The sequence below is a fragment of the Vicia villosa genome, linkage group LG6 (genome assembly GCF_029867415.1).
Source record: "Vicia villosa cultivar HV-30 ecotype Madison, WI linkage group LG6, Vvil1.0, whole genome shotgun sequence".
NCBI classification, from domain to species: domain Eukaryota; kingdom Viridiplantae; phylum Streptophyta; class Magnoliopsida; order Fabales; family Fabaceae; genus Vicia; species Vicia villosa.
The window spans coordinates 137,175,191-137,197,304 of record NC_081185.1 but is presented as its reverse complement, the minus strand read 5'-3'; the positions used below and the strand labels follow the sequence as shown (position 1 = coordinate 137,197,304).

The 22,114-nt window shown below is 35.2% G+C and overlaps 3 protein-coding genes across 9 annotated transcripts in view; 1 reads left to right on the top strand and 2 right to left on the bottom strand.

Moving 5' to 3' along the window:
- The first annotated feature begins 5,225 nt into the window (after positions 1-5,225).
- LOC131610169 (uncharacterized) lies at positions 5,226-6,018 on the top strand. Its single transcript, XM_058882052.1, has one exon. It carries the CDS (start codon positions 5,271-5,273, stop codon positions 5,766-5,768), a length of 498 nt encoding a protein of 165 aa, XP_058738035.1. The 5' UTR covers positions 5,226-5,270; the 3' UTR covers positions 5,769-6,018.
- Positions 6,019-6,250: 232 nt separating this feature from the next.
- Positions 6,251-15,922, bottom strand: LOC131610168 (multiple RNA-binding domain-containing protein 1-like). The gene is made up of 16 exons (XM_058882051.1): positions 15,744-15,922; positions 15,237-15,304; positions 14,672-14,779; positions 14,457-14,571; positions 13,583-14,322; positions 13,244-13,375; positions 11,984-12,070; positions 11,791-11,905; positions 9,731-10,054; positions 9,335-9,399; positions 8,325-8,496; positions 7,492-7,596; positions 7,297-7,398; positions 7,009-7,182; positions 6,731-6,862; positions 6,251-6,602 (listed from the first exon to the last, which is right to left on the bottom strand). Coding segments are annotated over exons 2-16 (2,535 nt in total). The 5' UTR covers positions 15,239-15,304; positions 15,744-15,922; the 3' UTR covers positions 6,251-6,440.
- A 3,911-nt stretch (positions 15,923-19,833) lies between these two features.
- The window catches only part of LOC131610167 (uncharacterized), a 9,906-nt gene continuing 7,625 nt past the window's right edge, over positions 19,834-22,114 (bottom strand). For 4 of the 7 annotated variants that reach the window (XM_058882044.1, XM_058882045.1, XM_058882046.1 and 1 more), the window contains 6 exons: positions 21,503-21,625; positions 21,310-21,408; positions 20,891-20,980; positions 20,730-20,814; positions 20,383-20,513; positions 19,886-20,273 (listed from right to left, as the gene is read on the bottom strand). In XM_058882044.1, the coding sequence (XP_058738027.1) occupies positions 20,130-20,273; positions 20,383-20,513; positions 20,730-20,814; positions 20,891-20,980; positions 21,310-21,408; positions 21,503-21,625 (672 nt within the window). In that variant the 3' untranslated portion in view covers positions 19,886-20,129. Of the gene's footprint in view, positions 20,274-20,382; positions 20,514-20,723; positions 20,815-20,890; positions 21,031-21,309; positions 21,409-21,502; positions 21,626-22,114 lie in introns of those variants that run through there. The other 3 variants (XM_058882047.1, XR_009286412.1, XM_058882050.1) reach the window with 3 other exon arrangements.

The window sequence follows — 22,114 nt, the reverse complement described above, 5'->3', positions numbered from 1 at the left end:
CGGACGTAAAAGGTGATAATATCTCCCCCTTGCATAACTGACTTCCTAATTCTAATTTGTTTGCAAATACCATTTTCTTTTTATTTTTAGGGTTTTATCGTTATTCACCATTTCCTTTTATAATAAATAAATTTCGGTGGCGACTCTGTTGTTTCGAACATTCGTTCCTCGTCATCCACCCAGTTGCGAAACCAGTGGCATAGAGATAATGGAAAGTTGGCAAGGAGAAGAGGAGTACCATTGATGAATAGGTGGGGAAACTATTTGTTGTCGGGTTCATCACAAAAGCAAAGAACCCGCCTGGTTAGCCTTCATGGTTCTAGTATGGAAAGCTAACAACAAATATTGCATGTGTGTAGACTTCATCAATCTGAAAGCCGTCTAAGCTAAGGACCCATATCCACTGTCAGATATTGATCACCCTATTGATGGATCATCGGGCTACCACATGTTGAGCTTCATAGATGCGTTCTCAGGGTATAAACAAATTCAGATTGACCCCCGGACGCTCCTAAAACATCCTTCGTGTCTAATCATGGCAACTACTACTACAATATCATGTCATTCGGTCTTTAAGAACGTCGGTGCCACCTACTGGCATCTCATGGACATTGTGTTTTCCCATTAGATACAGCAAATCCTTGAGGTCTACGTCGACGACTTGGTAGTTAAAACTATCAAAGGGCAAAGTCATGCAAATGACTTAGAGGATATCCTGCAATCAGTCAGGAAGTAAGACATTCACTTGAATCCTATTAAATGCTCTTTCGTGGTTCAGACCGAGAAATTCTTAGTGTTCATGCTGACAGAAAGAGGCATTTAGGATAATCTAAATGAATGGAAAATAAGCACTTTAGTTCCAATCTATAAGAACAATGCGATATACAAAATTGTGCAAATTATATAGGGATTAAATTTATGAGTCATACCATGAACTTATAGAAAATAGTGATTGAACAGAGATTAAGAAAAGAGACTCAAGTCACCCAGAATTAATTTGATTTTATGCTTGAAAGGTCGACCATGAAAGCGATTTATCTATTATGGCGTGTAATTGAGCAGTGTCGGATGAACCAACAAGACCTGCACTTAATTTTTATTAACTTGGAGAAGGCATATGATAGAGTTCCTAAAGAGATTTTGTGAAAAGCCTAAGAGAAGAAAGGGGTTAGAATTACACATATTTGAGTTATCCAAGATATGTATGAAGAGGTATCGACTAGTTTAGACACATGGTGGAGGGACTAATATTTTTCCATTATAATTGATTTGCATCAAGGCTCAACCATAAACCCTACCTTTTTACCTTAATTCTAGATGTACTCACGAAACACATAAAAGACCTATCACTGAGATGCATGCTTTTGCAGATGATATAGTCCTACTTGGAGAGTCAAAAGAAGATTTAAATGAGAAGTTAGTAACTTGGAGACAAGCTTAAAAAATGCATGATTTTCGCCTAATCAGAAGTAAGACGTAGTATATGGATTGTAAGTTCAACAAAAGAAGAAGTATTTCTAACTTAGGGGTGAAAGTTGGAAACTATAGTATTCCTCAAGTCACGCGGTTTAAATATCTTAAGTCAGTAATACAAAATGATGGAGAAATAGAAGGGGATGTAAACCATCGAATTCAAATTAAGTGGTTGAAATGGAAAAAGACGTCAAGTATTTTATGTGATGCAAAGGTACCGCTCAAGATGAATGGAGAATTTTATCGAACTGTGGTAAGAATTGTTATTTTGTATAGAATAGAATGTTGAGTGATTGAGAATCAACACGAGAATAAAGTAAGTGTAGCAGATATAAGGATTATATTCCAATTCTAGGTGTGTTTTCCCTTTCAATTGTCATTAACTTTGTCGTCGTGGTGCTCCATTTTTAATTTTGGTGGATTGTTGTATGCATATTCTATTCTTCATGTGCGCTTTTGGGGAATTTCATTGTTGTTTTTTCGGTATGATGATTACAAAGGAGATTTTGGTTGAAACGAAACCAGATTGAGAGAGATTGAGAGAGAGAGAGAGAGAGAGGGGGAGAGAGAGAGAGAGAGAGAGAGAGAGAGAGAGAGAGAGAGAGAGAGAGAGAGAGAGAGAGAGAGAGAGAGAGAGAGAGTTTGAAGGTTTATGTATCAACCTTGTAAAATATAACATAAGTAATAATAATATAACTTTTAGTCGAGAAAACTAGAAAAGTGGGTTTCTCTTTCACAAGTTATGCATGCAATAAACTATACTCCTCCCACCAATGCAAGGCTAAATGAAAAAACTATTCAGAAAACAAGGGTTGTGGGTAGTTTGCTTTAAAGATGTTGATGATTAGAAAATGATAGGGTATTTAAGGATCAATTGTAGATATGTTATATGAGATAATGAGAATAATTGATCATGATCAAGTTGTTTAAGAGATTGCTAACTCATATTTTAAAGTAATGTGGCAAAATTTTAATGATGTGACAAAATTTTTAATAATGTTTCAAATGTTTTGGGAGTCCTCTTTAATATATATTTAATATATATAATAGATTACCGATATTTGTTTAAACGATTTTAGTAGGAGACGTTCAATGTTGGATCTTCAGTGATGTAATAAACAATTTATATACGTAGTTATTAACAATAGAATAAATTAAGAAAATATTTCATTACATCCCTTGATACTCTTAGGCACTTGGCGAAATTTCAATTTTACCACCTGCTTCCGTGGATGCACATCCTGAAGCACTTTTTTTGTCAAAAATTTATTTTTTTCCTTAGGTACATCTATAGAAGTATTTTAAACTGTTGTATGTAGGGAAATATTGCAGATTAATTCAGTTCTGGGATTTTTTTTCATAGGTACATCTATGAAATATCTAAGCGCCAGAATTTTCTGTAGATGTATTTACGGAAGTATCAGATATAGTTTAAACCAGCATGATCACTCCCCCATTGTTACATTTCTTCTTCAACAGTCACTTTCACCACCCTAAAAAATCCTACACCATCAATATCATTTTTCACTCTAAGCTTCAACTTTTTGGTGCAACAAATCAAAGGGGGCAAGAGAAGACAGAATTTCAGGTAAACATTCATCTTTATCTATTGCATTGCTCACATTATCAATGAAATTTCTGTAAAAAAAATATAATGTTGCTTTCGTAGGTACATCTAGGGGTGGCAAAACGGGCCGTGGCCCGCCGGGCCGCCCGCGCACCCGCCAAAAAATGGCGGGTTGGGTTGGGAATTTAGGCCCGCCGCTCGCATAAGCCCGCCCCGCCAAAACCCGCCGTCCGCCATGCCCGCCCCGCCAATGTCCGCCGCCCGCAAAAGCCCGCTCCTCCTCCAAAATTCCCTCTTTTTTAGTTAATTCTAGTAATTTCAATTCTTAATGGTTTATTTTATATATTTATTTGTAAATATATGTAATATTATTTTAAGTAAAATTTGTTAAAAAGTTGCTTTTATAAAAAATTGTTTTAAAAAATAAGTGAAAAATTTAATTAAGAGGTAAAAAAAATTATTAATCTATTAAAAAAAATGAAAAAAAAATATAAATTAAAATAGGCGGGCAAGCCCGCCGCCCGCCAACCCGCCATCTTGGCGGGGCGGGCATGATTTTTATGCCCATTTCACTTGGCGGGCATGCCCGCCCCGCTCGTTTTTTGGCGGGTTTAAGGCGGGGCGGGCGGGGCGGGCGGCCCGTTTTGCCACCCCTAGGTACATCTACGGAACGTATTGAAGATGAACACGTTCCGGAGGTGCATCTACGGAACGTGTCTATGCTATTTTTTCCAACATTCTTGTGATTTTGTGTTATTTGTGCTATTGTTTATAAATAGGTATGGTGCACCCCGACAAATAGCTCAGGAGAATTAGTTCCTTCCGCGATTTTTTCTCCGAATGTTGAAGGGGTAGTCGTAAAAGCGGTAGATGTCGGCGGTGACTTTAATATCAAGCAAGAGTTAAATGATCGTGAAAGCATGCTCACTTGAATTTGTAGGAATACGTCAAACTTTGGTTTTGGTGTGGTAATACGAAGATCGAATTTCAATTTCGAAGAGAAAATTCCGCTAGAGTTCGTAGCAATGGTGCAAAGAACGGTCGAGCAAATCTTAGAGATGTGCAAGTGTCCATCAGTCTATTGAAATGTAATGTTTAATTTGTTGTTGAAATTATTGATGTATTGCCGATTTTAATCTATGGATGTTGTTTTTATCGTTGCAAATGTTATTTTTCTGATATTATGTGTCTGATGTATTTCATAGATATACTTAAAGAAGTGTTTCGTATATGCATCTACAGAAGATTTTCACGCATATGTAAAAAAAGGTGCTTCTGGAGATACATCTACGAAAGCATAGGGACAATTTTAGAAGCACACATGGTGCCTAAAAACCCCAAAGGATGTATTAAGAGTTTCTCTAAATTAATTGGGTTCTAGGTTATTGAACAAGCTTTGCTACTAAATTAGCCTCTAATGGAAAGGATCAGTGAGATAATTGTTATATGAATCATGATTTTTAAATGTTTGTTGAAATTAAATTAAAATTAGATTTGAACTTGTCTATATTACTAAATAAAATTAGACAAAATTATGCCTGCAATCCTTATGGTTTAGCCATTTGTACAGATTGGTGCTTTTTTCAATTTATTCTATTAAATTTGTCTTTTATGTTACACTTTAATATTAAAAAATACATACAACTTACAAGCATGTCATATTCGTTCTCTTTTTTTTCATTTTATTTCTTTTATAAAATATGAAAACTCTAAGTCAAAAATCTTAGAACTTGATTATTTAATCTCTAGTGTGAAGATTTTTGTAAGCACCTATAGTGACACATGAAATATATCCATTTATAATAGTAACCGTGACAAAATATAACATAAATAATAAAAATATAAATTTTTGTCGAGAAAATTAGAAAAGTGTGTCTCTCCTTCACAAGTTATGCATGCAATAAGCTAAACTCCTCCAACCAATGCAAGACTAATTAATTAAAAAATTGTTCAGAAAACAAGGTTGGTGGGTAGACCATAGACACTCGTTTAGAATAATTTTCATGTCACCTACAAAGGATCATCACACAAAATGAATGAGCGTGATTTCAACTCATGCTCTTGGTAAACTACAATTTGTAATCACAACTCACAAGAAAAACAACCCATCCAAAATATTATATCCCTATAAATTTGAAAGTGTATATATATATGAATAGCACTTCAAAGGGTACCTATAGGAACATTTAACTCTTGTAATATCTGATGTATTTGAGTTGAGAATTCCAAAATGAAGAGAGTTGAGATTTTCAACCTATTGGTAATGGCTCTAACATTTTTGGCAATAGTGCCAAAAATTGAGGGTCAAGTAAGACCTACTGCACTAACAAACCCACGCCCACTTTGTCCTTCTCAGTTTGCACTAGTAAACTACGCATGTGGAAGATTACCGTTCAGACCGGGGGCACCACCTGGGCCTCCGCCTGCACCTCCATCACCGGATGATGATGGTGGTGACGATGACGGTGGCAATGACGAGGGACACAGAAACAACCACCACGACCATGGACACGGACACGGGCACAGTCGCAGACATAGACACAGGCATAGGCATCACCAAACCCAAGAGGAAGAAAATTGCTGCCGATGGGCTAGAGAAGTGGACAGCCAATGTGTTTGTGAACTCCTTGTTCGTTTGCCACCATTCCTGGTTAGGCCTTTGCATATCTACACACTCACCATTGGTGAAGACTGTGAAATCACTTACTCCTGTGGTGGCCCAATCTGATTCTCAAGCTTGTGTTAGTTCTAAAGCATAGTACAGTTACTATTATCACATGAGTTTGTTTACTTGTTTTAAGTTTTTCATCTTAATGTTATAGTATGTCAAAAAAAGAAAGGTTTAAGGTTATAGTTATGTTTGTTGGTTCCTAAAGTATTGTTATTTAAGGTTTAAGGTTTTAGTTATTGTTTGTGGTTGGTTCCTTAAGTATTGTTATTTAGCTTGTGCTACTGTTTACTCTCATAACCACTACCATTATCAGAGGTTGTAAAACAATTACTCCATCGGTAGAACTAGATTTATTTATTACCGAATTTATGTTTAATATGGATTGAATAATTATGTATTCATATCATATTAGCTAATTGGTTTTAAGATATATTTTACACTATCAACTGTCTTGAAACTTTATAAACAAGAATTCCATTTTTTGATAAATCAAATTACTTAAATCCCAAGAAAATTGTGATTTTAACCATACAATAAGGTGATCACAAAATAACTGATCATATCATATTGCTGCATCATTTGAACATGGTAATAAATAGAAATAAATATATGTAAGGACACCCAGCAGCAGTAACAAATTAAACAACTTACTATAAGTTACGACCTACAAAATTGATATCCCTAAACTTTGGGATATATACACGAACCTTAAAAAAAATTAGCAGAGCACTAATCAAACCTTCCAAACTTCATATTTTCTTCATCTAGCATGCTAAAGGCCTTCCTTTTCTTGGATGAAGCATCTTGAAATCCACTGGGTTCATTAAATTGAGCAGCAGTTCGAGCACGCAGGTCATCCAAACTCTCACCTTCTTTCGCTCTCTCTATCACCTGAAATAATAACGACCATTGTTTCTCAACTATTTGCAATCTAATCTGAAACTATTGACGCCACCAAGGGGGCAGTGTACGGGATTCCCTAAATAGAATTTCTTGAATACTTAACTAGTTTCACTTACCAGATGTCTTCCATACAAGTGAGTGCTTGAGAGTGCTGTAAGAGCATTTTGCGCCTCCTGCTGAGTAACATACTCCACAAAAGCAAAGCCTCTATGATTTCCAAACTTCATTGGCAATCTTAAGCTTTTAATCTGCACGTTTTTGAGCAATCAAAGATGAGTGAAAGGGGGGAAATTGAATACTTGCAGCAGCAAACAACTAAATGTACGTATTCTGTGTGAAAGAATGAATATTTATATAATAACTGGACCAAATTATCACTTTTAATAATAATCACCTGGCCAAACGGGCTAAACAATTGTCTCAGATCCTTCTCTGTTGCCTCAAAAGCAACATTTTTCACAAGCAACTTAGTCGAACTCTTGTCTTTCTCAACTTTCTTAAGTACTTTACCAACATCCTTGACATGACAAGGTTGTAAATTAAGAGCATGACTGTCCAAAACAGTCCCCTATATTCAAACCAAAACAATAAGTAAAAATATGCTTTTTGTAAAACAACCATAACTATAATTAGGATTTAAAATGCATATAACATGCATCCATTGATTTAAGTGTTTAAATACCTGCAAATTGCTACGAACACTCGTGGCAGTCTCTGTGGAGTCAAATTCAATAAATCCATACCCCATAGAAACATTTTTCCCATTTTTCAAATGCTTCTTCACCTATTTATGAAAGCAGAGAAACAAACAAAAAAAATTTAAAAACAGCCAAGTCATAAAAGTAAAATGTGTTGCATAACACTTAAGCCCATTTACCTTGACACTCAAAATCCGCCCCTCTTTCATGTGTTCGCTGAAATGTTGCTTCAAACTCTCATCTGTTGTCTTGAAATTTAGGTTCTTGACAAATAGAGACCGAGCCTGAAACAAGATAGATTAATCAAATGATAGAAGAGCAACAATTATGGATAATTTAGTTAATTTATACAGTTTCAAAACTCAATTACGAATTTGTAGGGGACGAAAAATGGAGTAGTGACAAAAAGGACTACGACAGGTAACAAAAAGTAATTAAATAACTCCGGAGGTCCATAAACTATTTGAGCATTTTTAAATAGGCCCCTATGCTTAAAAAGTATAATTGGGTCCTTGAACTTGTCAATATTTTATAATGATATCCTTGAAACTAAAAAGAGTCCCTAAACTTCAAAAAATTCATGATTAGATTCTTGAACTTTTAAATAACTTGTAACTAAATGCCTAAACATCGAGACCTAGTCAAAAATTATTTAAAAATTTAGGAACCCAACTAAAACCTTTCAGAAGAAATATTTCACTATAAATTATTGACAAATTCAGAGATCCGATCTAAAACAACTTTAGTTTTGGGATCTATATAAAAGTATGGAGTTTAGTGATCAATAAAGCAATTCAACCTAAAAAGTAAAATTAATATATCATATGCATCAGTTTTATTGTCACTTGCGTTGTATGTAGAACTTGATCTATGCATTTCTACCTTATTTGCACTTTTCTCATTTTCTATTTTCTATCAACTCTGGCAAAAGACTAAAGCATCAAAACAAACTATCCCGCACAAAACTTGAGCAAAGGTATGAAAGGAAAAAAAACAATTTAGTAGGTCAAACCTCTATTCTGTCTGGATCAATATCCATATCTGATATTCTTTCCACGTCTTGCTCTAGTATCAGACGCTTGACATCCTTTTCACCTATTCCACTATTCACCTCATTATTTTCAGATGTTGATTTTGGGAGAAGAATGTCGGAAGGAGCCCACTCCAAGTATAAGGGAGCATCCCTACATTAAATGGAACGCATAGTAAGTCAATAACCTTCAATGACTAAAAGTATAGGATTCCTATACTGAGCAGAGGGGAGGGGGGCTGGCTGCTTTGCCTGAGATTATTCAATCATCTAAAGTGAGGAGGAGGAATGAAATTTGGTTGTAAAGCATCTCAAAGTGTTAATCCTTCCCAACTAATGAATTACAGGCCTTGGTCCAACTATTACAGAAATAGAATTAAAACGAAGTTACGGGCTTCATTCTGGATTATTCTAGACTTTATATGATAGGATCCTGCATGAGAAGGTGTGGGTTCAAAGGGACAATTACCACATCAGTTGCCTAAGCCCATATTCTAGAGAGATTGTGTTAAGAGAAATAGAAAAGGACAAAATGTGAATATCCACGTGGTTGTGTAAAAGGGGGAAACGGGAAGTGAAATGTGTATGAGAATTCTGAGGGGAGAGAGAACGGTATTGAGTGGAATCATTGAGTTTGTTAGGCAGAGAGCATTAGTTCTCTGAAGAAGCTTGGCTCTGTGGACAGTAGAATCATTCTTCCATTGTAACCTTTGAATTACATAAATAACAAATTGTTTCTTTCATTTTAGCCTGTTAATTTAATCTTTTTTGCATTTTATGATGCAGGGTGCGTCATACTTATTACAAGAATCATGATTTCTCCTTCTTATGAAGAACAACACATATTCAACAGACGAAGAAACAATAAATTCATTCAGCGAGGATAACATAAATGCCTGATGGTCTATTGATAGAAGCTAATAAAATATAAAATACTACTTAAGAATTAACATGTTGCATGGGACTTGAACAAAAGAAACAAAAAATCTTACTTGTAACGCTTGTAAGCTAAACCTTTAAAAGCAGCTTTAGCTTCGGCTGGTTCAAGGAAGACAACCTGAAATATCATCTCCAAATAATTCAAAGCTTGAACAACAAGAGTTTAGTGTTACCTGTTCATTGAACAATTAACAAGTAACAACAAAAGCAATAACTTTAAAAATGCCTCACTGTTATATGTATTGTTACTAATATGTATTGTTACTAAAAAACTATAACTAAAACAATAGTGGTGAGCTACTATGGTATTTAAAACGAAAAAGGGACAACTCCCTGCACAAGACTGTAATTTGTTTTTTTTTTGGATATTAGGACATGAGACTGTTCGACAACCACATATTCTGAAATAAAAAATACATTTGAAAGAACTCAAGGAGAGGAAAAAATACCAGGGCCAATGTTTTGGTCGGGGGGAGAATTATTTTATCCAAGCTACCAAAATTCCCAAACATCTTTACAAGTTCACTTTCCGTAGAACCATAGGGCAAATTTTTTGCTAAAAGTACATGGTTACTTCTTTTCACGCCTTCAACTTTACCCTTTGTAAGTTCTTCCAAAGACTCCACGTTTACTCCAGCTTTTTTAAATGCATTTTTTGTTTCTGAAATTACTTGAGTTTCTCCCAGAGCAATACGTACAGCAAGATCACCAGCTTCTCGATCCATAAAATCACTTTTACTAACACCATATTTCCGAGCAATGTTTTCTACAACCTATTAACATCAACACATAATTAAAATATATAGATATATATAAGAAAGAACAAGCAACCTGCTAGCAATACATCATCTCTAAAAACATTTAAAGTTGACAGAACATTGATGTTTTCAAAATAAAAGTGTTCTTTCTATTCAATCTAATTTCAGGGTTGCTAATCATGTTGCACAACCCATATCCCCAAAATAAGAAATTATATGTTTACATGTATGAAAGCAAGACTTAATAACCCTAGATACTTTTTATAGCAAACGAAAAACAGCATGAAGAGATTAACAGCTGAAAGGAAAATAAGTAACCTTCCAAGAAAACAGTTGACAAAAGGAGTGTTTAACCCACCTTGCAGAACTAGACAAACAGAATAGTACAAGTAATTGAATTACAACGCAACTTTTTGCTCTATTTCTGTTAGGTGATCAATGCACAACACAAAAGTAGTTTTGAGGGGCATAAGGGGAAGAAACAATGGAGAAGGTACAATGAGAGAGGAAAGGAAGCTAATGGGAAATGACAATTGAGGATAAAAGGAAAAGGTTGGGCATTTTATTACTTATCGATGTTGTGAGTGGGACAAAAAGTTGTCCCATAGATAAATTGTGCGTAAGAACATTTAAGAACTGTCTTACACTTCAGGTTTTCATTTTGTTAGACAACCCATTCTTCATATCAAACATGGAAGAAGTAGTTTGGTGTTGTTCAGTCTTCCATTTTTTAGCAAATTAAATGCACCTAAATGCACTTAAAAAACAGCTGACATGCCCAATCTCTATGCAGTTAGATATAGCAACCTTAATGAAATATCCATTAGCAGGGCACCATAGTGAGATTACAATAACAATTTGATAGAACAGGTCCAAAACAGAGAAATTGAGGGACGATATTTTGTATATAAATTCAACAACTACTCTGGAACAGAGCTACAATTCACAATCACAACTTATAGAAAACAGACAGAACTTGCACACAAACAGAAAGGCAAGGACCAGCTTGGTTTCTCATAAGAAATCAAGAGTCTTAGATCCCTCTCTGTAAAAGTTACACATTGGATAATATATGGCTTGAACATATATATGACTGAGTGGGGGCAATCCTAAACTGACAAGCTGATTTTGTAAGGTTGAGTTAGGTCCAACCACATTTTTTAAGATGGTATCAGAACCCAGTTCAAGATCTGTTGGGCCACTTGCTATTAGATTTCCACTATCGGACCACCCACCATTAATATCCACGCACCAAGCCCAATAGTGTTGGGCATGAGAGAGGGTGTTAAGAATCTCACATTGGACAATATAAAGTTTGCAAATATGTTTATAAGTGAGAGCAATCCTCACCTTACAAGCCGGCTTTGTAAGGTAAGGCCCAAGCACAATTCTCAAGACTCCCTTCCGAAATGTTGGAGTGATGGGTCTCTACCACTAACCACTCAACAACTTCCTGATAATCCCTTCTATGTGGCCCCTCTTCCTATTTATTCTTATTACAAACATACATATTGAAAACAACAAAACCCACTCAAATGCCTTGCTTCTAAACTAGAGAAGCACAAAATAAAGGACAACATAAAAAATGCAAAAAGTTGAGAACAAACCACAAGTTGTGATTCTCAACAGAAAATATAAAGACAAAATGAGCATTGTTCATAACTTCAATGTACTATTGCAAAATTGACTACTCAGAAAGGATGAAATATTAAAATAATAGCTTTCAAATCATTAACGGGAAATAAACATACTGTGTCAGGGCGCATGAACAGACTATTCCATGCTCTGGTATCTCCACTAGCCTCAGCTGCTTTCCTCTCTTCCTCTCTTCGTTGTTTGAGAGGTTTAGAGTCTTGGTCCTTGTTCCTACGACATGTAAACCATAAGATGACAATATCTGATAATGCAATTTAACACCGTTGATGATGCAATATTATGCCTTACTCTTCATTGTTTGAATGTCTTGGTATAGCTGGCATAACATGCAATAATCTCCCCTGGAAGATTGAATTGTCTGACTCTTCTAACGCTCTGATAAACATTTACAATACAATTGCATAAATTACTTTCGGAGGACAAGTACCAGCTAGAGTTAAGAAACATTATTAGTGTTAGAAGACATAGCAGTGATCTGAAGTCTAGTGATGTTGTAGCTACAAATACAATTCAATTGGCAGGGAATTATACAATCTCAACCTACTTTGATTTATTGCAGAAAACATTTCATATAAATTTTAAGAGGTTCTTAGAATGTTTTAGAATGTTCTATTACTCAAACCAATATAGTTATATAGTATACTAATACAGTAAATGCCTATTATTTTCCAGGACACGGCCTAAGTGGAAAATACAGATTTTAATCATTAAAGTACAAAATATACTACTTTATCTAGTTAAAAGTATTATTTAAAAGAAACGAGAACACAAACAAGCCACCCATGAAATATCCTCGTTAACAATGGAAGTACAGAGGAGACAAAAAGGGAAACCCAAGCCATCACATATCTGCTAATACACCCTTAGATAGACAATGGATGAACATTAACAGAAGAAGAATCCATGAAGACATGAACAATTCACGAAGGCTAAATACATAGTAGTCTTTGGCCCTAAATTCTCCAGTATCCTCTAAAGCTTATTAATATACATGGTTCCAAATTGAAAACAAACACCCTAAATTAACCATAAACATCTAAGAAGTAACTCCATCTTCTCGTGGATGTGGCTGTGGGTAAATCATTGATAAGGATGTGGGTATTATGGAGTGCATAACCCAAGTCTCACTCTCACATTGAGCAGCATGCTTGGTGGAGTTTTAAAGTGGTTTGGTTTTTCCCCCTTGATATCAACCTGAAGATTCTTTCAGAAAATAATGACCAGTGTTGTCAATGGCGATCCATGGCGGAGAGCCAAAATTCCACCATACCAGCCGCTTTGTGGTGCCGTTATAGCGGATTATGGCAGAAAAACCTGCAATATCGGCCGATATTTACCATTACGGCGAGCTCAAAAACCACCATGTATATTCGCCATAGCGGCCATGGCACCGCTATTTGATAACACTAATAATGACTCAATGCTTTAAAAGCATTCCCTCACAAATTATACTGCTCAGCCATGAACTAAAAGAAAATTTTACAATACTATAATAGTTGGTACTATAAATGAAGGTAAGGCAGCAATTTCTATCCATCTAGTTGTTACCTGGCTGCAAACTCTGGAACTGAAAAATGAATATAAGCTATTCCTTTGGATCTTTTTGTCACCTTATCAACAACTAAATGAACCTGTGAGACATTACCAAACTGACTGAAATGCTCTTCCAGTTCCTCCTCGCTGCAATAGAATAACAATAAAATGACAACCAACTAGAAATATAAAAAAGAAATATACCAAGGTCAATTGAAAAGACTGAATCATTGAAACATATTAGTAACGCAGAAAATTAATTTGCAAAAGACGTACACTTTTGTAGAAATGTATAATTGGAAAGGTAGCAAAACCATATTAGACATGCATCCATAAGATAATTTGAGAAAGTACCTGGTTGTATATGGCAGATTACGGACAAACAGTCGGCATGATTCAGAAACTCCATTATTATCTTCTGGATTGGATAACTGCCCCCCTTCTTCAGTTGCATTCACTTGAGACTTGACATTGGCAACATCCTCTCTAACAGCATCTTCTTGGCCCTCTAAATCTAACTGTTGAGCGCCAATTTTTGGGGTTCTTTCAGAAGGGTTATTACCACAATTTACTTCACGTTCACTAACATGTTTGTCGTTATCTTTGTCATCATCGTCAGAAGATGCCAAATCACTGCTGTCGTCGTCGTTTTCATCATCGTTGCTTTCAGAATCAGACCACTCCGTTGTCACTTTACTCTTGAAATAATCCATATCAGAAATTACTTTATCATGCTTAAGCTCGTGTGACTTGTCGGATTCAGGATTATTTGGTAATCCATCCACTTGTGAGACGCTTAAGATAGGATGGTCTGCAACTGATTTACCCTTGGTCTCCTTATTAAGTGTTACTTGGTTGTTGCCATCATTAGATACAACTGAAGTATCATTTGCCCACATCTTAGACTTGGCCCGAGGTTGCATAACCTGAAGAAAATCTTGAAGCTTTGGGTCATCTATATCCTTAGAATAGTCTCCTTGCCCTTTAACTTTCACATGATTGTTCAGATCTGGAGTGATCACTTTATTGCCTAATTTTGCTGAATGTCGACTCCACGAACGAGGAAGATTTGCATCACCGCGTTGTTGAGCCACCTACATGGTTTAATAAGAACAGGTATAACACATTTTATGGCTTTTAGTTTCAGTAATAAAAATATCAAATAAGAAAAATAACACAATATACTAGTGTGAAGGAAGTTAGGAAAAAAACTGGAATACCAACCAACCTCACAAGTAATTCTGAGTGTGCCAAGGTAAGATCTATTGAAATATCGAATCGCTTCATGAGCCTCCTGGTCTGTACGAAATCCAACAAAAGCAAATTGTCGAGTTTTACCGTTTCTGCGCTAACCAGCAAATCAACACGGGGTGGTTAAAATTCTAAACAAATGTCTATGAAGATTGGGATAAGAACTTTATGATTTAAGGAAAGAAACAATACTTGGTACGCATGAGCTTGACATCGGTTATTTCTCCTTTCTGAGAAAATAATTCTTTTAGTTGATCCTCTGCAACGTATTTAGGGAGATTCTTCACACATATTCTGGACCTGGAAACACACCCATAACCAAGTCATTTAGCATATTTTGGTTCTGATTCAGGGTATATGTGGTGTTTATACTTCTTTCTATATTTCTGCCTTATGTGTTATATGTTCTGTATAGGGAATGGCCTTTGGGCCTTAGGTCGTAGTTATATTTCAGTTAGCCTCGTAACTAATTTCACTAAAGGCAATACATTATAGTTGTGTAGCAGTCAGATTCTGTTTCTAACAGTTGTAACAGACACTCAAATCCACTCATGCAACTACTTTTCAGAATTTGGAATATACATCTTAACAGTTATAACAGCCACTCAAATCCATCCATGCAACTATTTTTCAGAATTTGGAATATACATCGCTCAGATCCTCAAAAAGATTTCTCTTTTTCTATCATTTTACTCAATTTCCTCGGAATTACTAAAATACTAATTCTAACATGAATGAATGCCACATTTGCACTTACATGGTTCCTTCTCGTATATTTGCACAGTTGCACTTGAGTATGATAGACAACGCTGGCGCTGGATGTGTCTGTGACAAATAAAATAATCAATTATCATACAATATCAATCCCGGATAGCGGAGCGGAATGTCCACTGGTTAATAATTTTCTTAGACAAATGATATGAAAATAATATCTATAAACCGAAATAGATTAACTAACTAAACGACCAATGAGACTAAAAGTTTGTTTTCTTTAACTTATCTGAGTTAACACTAAACCCTAACTAGATACAGAAAATCATAATTCATAACTCAAAGCAGCTTAACACTATCTAGCTTATTATTCCTCACCGTACAATAAACATAAGCAGAATCAATTATTTTGTTCCCGCGATTGAACGAAACTGTGTTTAAAAATCTAGGTAATTAATCAAATTATTAAGCAAATTGATTCGTACAATTAGAGACTTTTTATGAACACTTTTGATTCCAGACACAATAATAGAACTATGTGAGACGGATTTACCTGGGTGTTCTTTGAAACCCTTGTTAAGGCGGAGTTCCGGAAGGGAGGAAGCACGGTGCTCCGGCGAGAGATGGATGACAATTGAAAGTGCAGCTATCGGCTACTGAGAAGGGTTAGGGTACTGTAAACTTGGGACTTTGGTTCAAAAGCGAAACGACGTGGTTTTGACTTCTACTTTACCAATTATTTATTCAGAGAGAGGCTAGGGTGCTGTAAATTATTTTAATTATTTATACAATAATTTTTTTAATTGCTGGATAAATTATAAATTTGATCTCTATATTTTATTTGAATAAAAAAAATAGTTTGATTTTTTTCATACGTTATTATGTTTGAAATGGACAAGCCTTTTTTTTAACTTTTATTTTTTAATAAAATTGTTTGAAAAAAATTATATGATAATTTATCACATTTAAAATGTGGTTTAATAGTGAAGGCTTAGGTCTTAGAGTATTTAAAAATTATCCTTTTTATTTTGAAAAGAAAAAAATTGTAATTTTTTTCAAGCAAAATTATTTTTTGAAAAGCAAAATATGTTCTAACTTAATTTTTAGAAAAGAAATTTAATAATATTTTTTACTTAATATGTTTTTAAATAATCTTTTGAAACAATTTAGACTACTTTTTAAATTAAATTTAGATTTAAATATATTTTTGTCTTTTTATTTATGTGTTTTTAATTTTTAAGTTCCCACATTTTAAAATCTAAATTTTCGGCCCCTCAATTTTATTTTATTCTTAGACTTTTTGTCCCCTAACCTGTTTAGATGTTTTTATCTCTTTGGTTTTCTCATTTCAAAACTCAATTGTTTTGTTTTTAGATTTTATTTTCTTTGGGACTTTTCTGGTTCCCTGTAATTTTTGGTCATATGACAATCTATAATTATAACACCCTTAACCCTAATAAAAAAATTCACTTTTTCGGATATGTATATCAGAAACAACTTTTTTTTTAATCAGGAGATTTCGCATATGCATCTCCGAATCAACCCTAAAAATTAAATTTTTGGCGTTTTTCGAAGATGCATCTCTGAAACTATTTCAAGTATATATTTGACGATGACAAAACCCCTCATACTTAATTTTCATTCAACTCATCTGCTTCTCCGAATCCTTCATTTTGAGCAACTTACTGAACTTATCGAAGCAAGTTTTTCCGAAGCAATATTATACTCATTTCATCAAGTTTCCAAAAGCTCCAATTTCGAGTAAGTTTCTCCAAATCTTTTTTCTACATTGTAAGTATGTAATAGGTAGTTTATACTCATTTAAATACATTTGATGCAAGTTTAATTTGCAAAATGTGGGTGTTTGGGTCATTATTTAATGGCTTTTAGGGCAAGAATACACACATGTACAACAATGGTTGTTCGCAGGGGTGTTTGAATGTGCATTTCCTAAATCATCTATGAGGAAATTTTGAATATGTCAATCTGAAATGTTGCCTGATATTTTTTCTACATATTTGTTACGTTGTTTTTTAGGATTGTGGCTGATAACCCTAGATTGAGACTTGGTATGTCAAGTCAAACAACATTTGTTTGACGTGAAAGAACTGGGCAGTCTAGAAGGGTCCTGAAGAGTCGTTTGGCTGATGCGTCATCATCTCGGAAGCACGGGGATAATGAGCAGGGACTTGAGGAGGAACACATTCAGGTTGTTCTTGACACGCAAACTGCTCCTAACACGCAAGTTGTTCTTTATACGCAGGTTGCATGGCTACGTGCAGCAATGAGGCAGAATGCCGATAGGTCTATCCAGGAATACCCATGAAGACCTTATGACACCTCCCTTTTGATATATTACGACACCCATGTTGCTTCGCATGTTTGGACAGGAGAGGTACTTTTGTTTACACATTGATATTAACAACTAACATTTATATTAATTTTTATTCTTAACAACTAACATTGGTATTAATTTTTACTTTTACAGGAAAGGCTAGCCCTAAAGTCCGTGAACCATGCCCGAAAAATATTTGATCTTATTCAGCCCTAGGAGGATTGGTTCAGGGAGGTTATCCTTGGCTCCGGACTTGCCAGACTTGTTGTTCCGGTTATGAGACTATCAGCCACGACATGCATGTAACATTTTGCGAGAGATGACACAAGAAAATTTGATATTTCCACTTTCCTGTTAGGAAGATGACAATCACATTGGATGACGTTGCATGCCTTTTACACCTTTCTATTAGAGGGAGGTTAGTTAACCACTGTCGGATTAGTTATAACGACGCGATTGAATGAATGGATGATTAAGTATATGGGAGCTCAACCAAAACACACTTATGACCAGTGTACCTCAATTAATGTACCTCAACTACTGGCGGCACTAAATGAAGAGCTACTGAATACGGTAGAAGCATTTGCGAGCGAGGAGAATGATTTTTTTCCTGTACCACCGTGTATGTGCTTTACGGTGTTACTTCATGTTCTTGGTCAGCACGTCCATTTTTGTGAACAAAAGTGCAAACTGCGAGAATGTTACATATCCATTATTATTTTTACTTGGATTCAGTTAGCGAGTGGAACTGGGGAATCGATTATTTGGTATAACAATATTAAAAGTTGAATGAAGCTTCTAATTGAAAGACAAGACAATTGACCGACTCTTCTACAATGTTGACGATACTTTTCATTCCAACTATTAATTTTAATTTGGTTTTAATATTTTGTTCTTACATACCTCTTACTCGTTTTTCAGGGTGAGTCATTTTCAACTTCCACCGCATTCGTCATTTCTACTTTGATGATGAATATCGTGAAGCGATGCGGTGGGCGGCCAGGTACCTCTTACAAAGCCTTACGATGTATCTTGATCGAACCGTTCACGATGACATCAACTGGAAGCCTTACGATGATCACATGGAGATGATCCCCTTCAATCTCATCTTATTATACTCAGGTTGGCTGGCATGTGGGAGTAACATTATGGTTAGGTATCTTCCTGAGTGATGCATACGACAGTTTGTCAATGCGTAGACCATCCCTAGATCTTCCATTCAGGTTGCTCTTGACACCATTGTCCACCAGAATCTTGATGGCATCTTTCAGGATTGAGAGCATCATATAGTGCTAGATGAGTATCAGATGATGCCAGCATTGAGTTGTTGACATTGTGGGAAGGGATACGTGACATGACATGGTTCTGCAAAGTGTCACACCCTATCATGCATCATATGTTCTTGTTGTCTACCTAGGGCCAACTCATGAGGAAATCTTGGAGAACCAGCAGACCTAAAATGAACATGCCATTGATATTTTACCGATTTGTCAAAGTATACAGTTGTTTGGACAAGAAGCTTTGGACTTAGGAGTGATTGAGAGAAGCAGTTCTGAAGCGGCGGTCATCGTAGAAAAAATAGTTAGAAAGACATCGAGTGTTACAGGATATAAGAGGCAGGTGAGAGATCGAGGTGAGGATTAGGTATATGCAATAGATTGTGCCCTTCTAGTTTTATTTGCCGATGTATTGATATTACATTACATACTTTCTGAATAACATTCGTATTATTTTGCACTATGTCAAAACAATATTATCAGTTGCATTTTTATTTTGTTGTTTTCCAAATTGTGTTTAACTATCACTAGGTTACCTTCATTTTGTTTGTTTTATTGTTTCGTGTTTATTAACGGTTTAACAAAATTGCAGATCAAACCGACATTGATCCTTTTTTAAAAGTCAAAAACAATTATTAACGGTTTGACAAAATTACAGATCAAACCAACATTGGTCCTTTTTTTTTAAATGTCAAAAAACAATTATGATTCTGTCAACAATTTTGTACAACCATATTTTTGGATATGTATATCCGAAACGTCTCTAGGTGTTTTCAAATATGCATATTCTAACTAATTTTTTTAAAATTCTTTGTGGTTCGTTCGAATATGTATCTTCGAAGAATAATTTGGGGTTTTTGGAGGTACTTTTCCCCCATAAAGGTGCATTAATAAATTCTTAAAACATATTGACAGTGACAGGACAAACATGTGTTTGTCATCCAAACCTCTGATAATTGGCAGTGTCCAGTCAATTTTGTGTTTGTGAGAAATGAGATGGGTGTATTGTATCACTATACACTTCTCAAAGCTATTTGTGTAATTATGTTGAGCTTTTTTGTCCCTTTCTTTTCTAACAAGATCTTAGCAACTCAGTCTTGCTTTATGTTAAAAAAATAATACAGAAAATTGGCAAAATTGTTAATATACAACGATCAAAAACGTGATAGCCACAGACAATATCAAGAGATCCTAAACCTTTTTATTGAAGTGGGTGAGGGATGATTTTGAGAATGAATAGCGTAGGGCATATAATAATTTCGGCAATTACGGCTTTGCTACCGTGCATAGTTAGTCTTGCTTGCTCGTGCTTTGCTTTTATGATAACTCACTTGCGCCGCGAAGAGACCATATGCTGGTGAGCCTTGATATCTCTTTGTATTCTGTCTGCATACAAGGGTAGTCGAATGATCTCATTAATCTCCTTCAACACTACTTCTTCTGTGATATTATCCTTTATGCTTCGCATTACCTGAATAAAAAAATTGAATGTTCAAGAAGATTTTCATATGAGCTAATTAAACAAAAAAACGGATTATGAAGAAGAAAGCTTAATAGAAAGCAGAAGATAACAGTATAACCTTTCTATAAGTATTGATCTCATTTGGAGTTGCTTTATCAGTCCTGATCCGCATACAGACCCAGTGACGCTCTGCAGCATCCCAGTAGCACTCAATTATCCTCCCTGAATAGGATGAAATATCTTCCGAATCTGAAAATTATTTAGAGCCAAGAAAATTATTTAAGATTACGGTTTAATTTTTACAAATTCGAAGGTTAAATAAATCAATCAGACGAGAATATCTATAGCTCAGTACAAGTAAATCTTCCCGTGGCCAAAAATTGGACCATTCATTTAAAGTAGGTGTCAAAGACAACAACCTCAACGACAATACAATGATCTAATATAATAACAAGGACCCGCAACCTTTAAAAATAACAGTATTCCCTTCCATTAACTTCTTCTTTCCACGTTCAAACAGAAAAAGCAGGGGTCGACCATCAGCTCCCACCTGTTACCACCTTAGAGTGAGTTAACACTGCATAAACTGAATTAATTCTGAACTCAAGGTGAAATACTTAAACAACCTCAAAGTGGAAATCGACAGAGTTCATTTCAGGGTATTTCCACTTCAAAAGACCTTCATGCGTGCGAGGGACATATGGATCATCCCAACCCTGATAAAATCCGACATAAATAACAGACAGGTTGATAAAGCAGACAGCATCTGTAAATAATTGTGATGGTATGGTTCATGGTCAGTCAATATATTTTGCAAACCATAACTTTGTACATCAGTATCGAGATTTTTCAACAGTCAGTAATGACTCAAATATTTCAAAACAAGAACTGAATATAATTTGACTGCAGAGCATCAATTCTGTACATCGTCCTCAAAGACCCGTCTCTCCTAAATGTTTATTGGTTCAACAATGCTATATATCCGAGCTCAACGGGAGACATTCAGTATTTGAGATTGAGAGAGATATTAATTTCTAATGAATACCTGGAATACAAGACCATCTGATGAGTGTGAGAGTTGTGGAATGAATTTATGAAGGAGCTTTGACACAGTAGATAGTAGCCAAAAACCCTTCCTCCTCACCTGAAATAAAAATACAAGAATATAAGCAATTAGCTCATCCTACTAGAAACTAAACTGTTTCTGAGAATAGAATAGAAAATATCATTCTACGTACACCAAACGGTTCCAAGTCGTATCTATAATAAGGATTTAAACTCTTGGAAAGGGCTTCTCGTTCCATATTACGGGGTTCAATTACTTCTTTCTCCAGCAATTTCCACCTTTCATAAAACGGCATCTGCATGCATTATGACAAAAATGGTCGACTTAAAAATCCGCCAAGCACATAAGCACCAGAATGATTCTGTATTATGCATCATTTTTTAAATGTTCTACCTACAATAAAAATACTCTCATTGAGAGACATAACATTTGCAACCATTCTTTAACCAGAAGTTAGAATAACTGTCTCTCCAAAAAACAATCTTGAATGACATCTATTTGTATTATTAATTACAAGTTTATAACTTAAATTAACACTACTGCTTCTCAAAAAAAAAAAAAATCATCACTGCTGCTGATAGAGCTCGGAATTTTAAGGTAATGAACTGAATTTTATTGACTGGAAATGGTGAGTCTCAAGCTCTTACAATGGTGAAAAACTGAAATACTTAAACCAGAGTTCTAAAAGCTCCTAAACCATATCTAAGCTCCTAACCAGAAAAGTCCTTCTTCCAACTTTTTACCGACTATTCCTGAATGAATTTTTCATTCCCCTACATTCTCT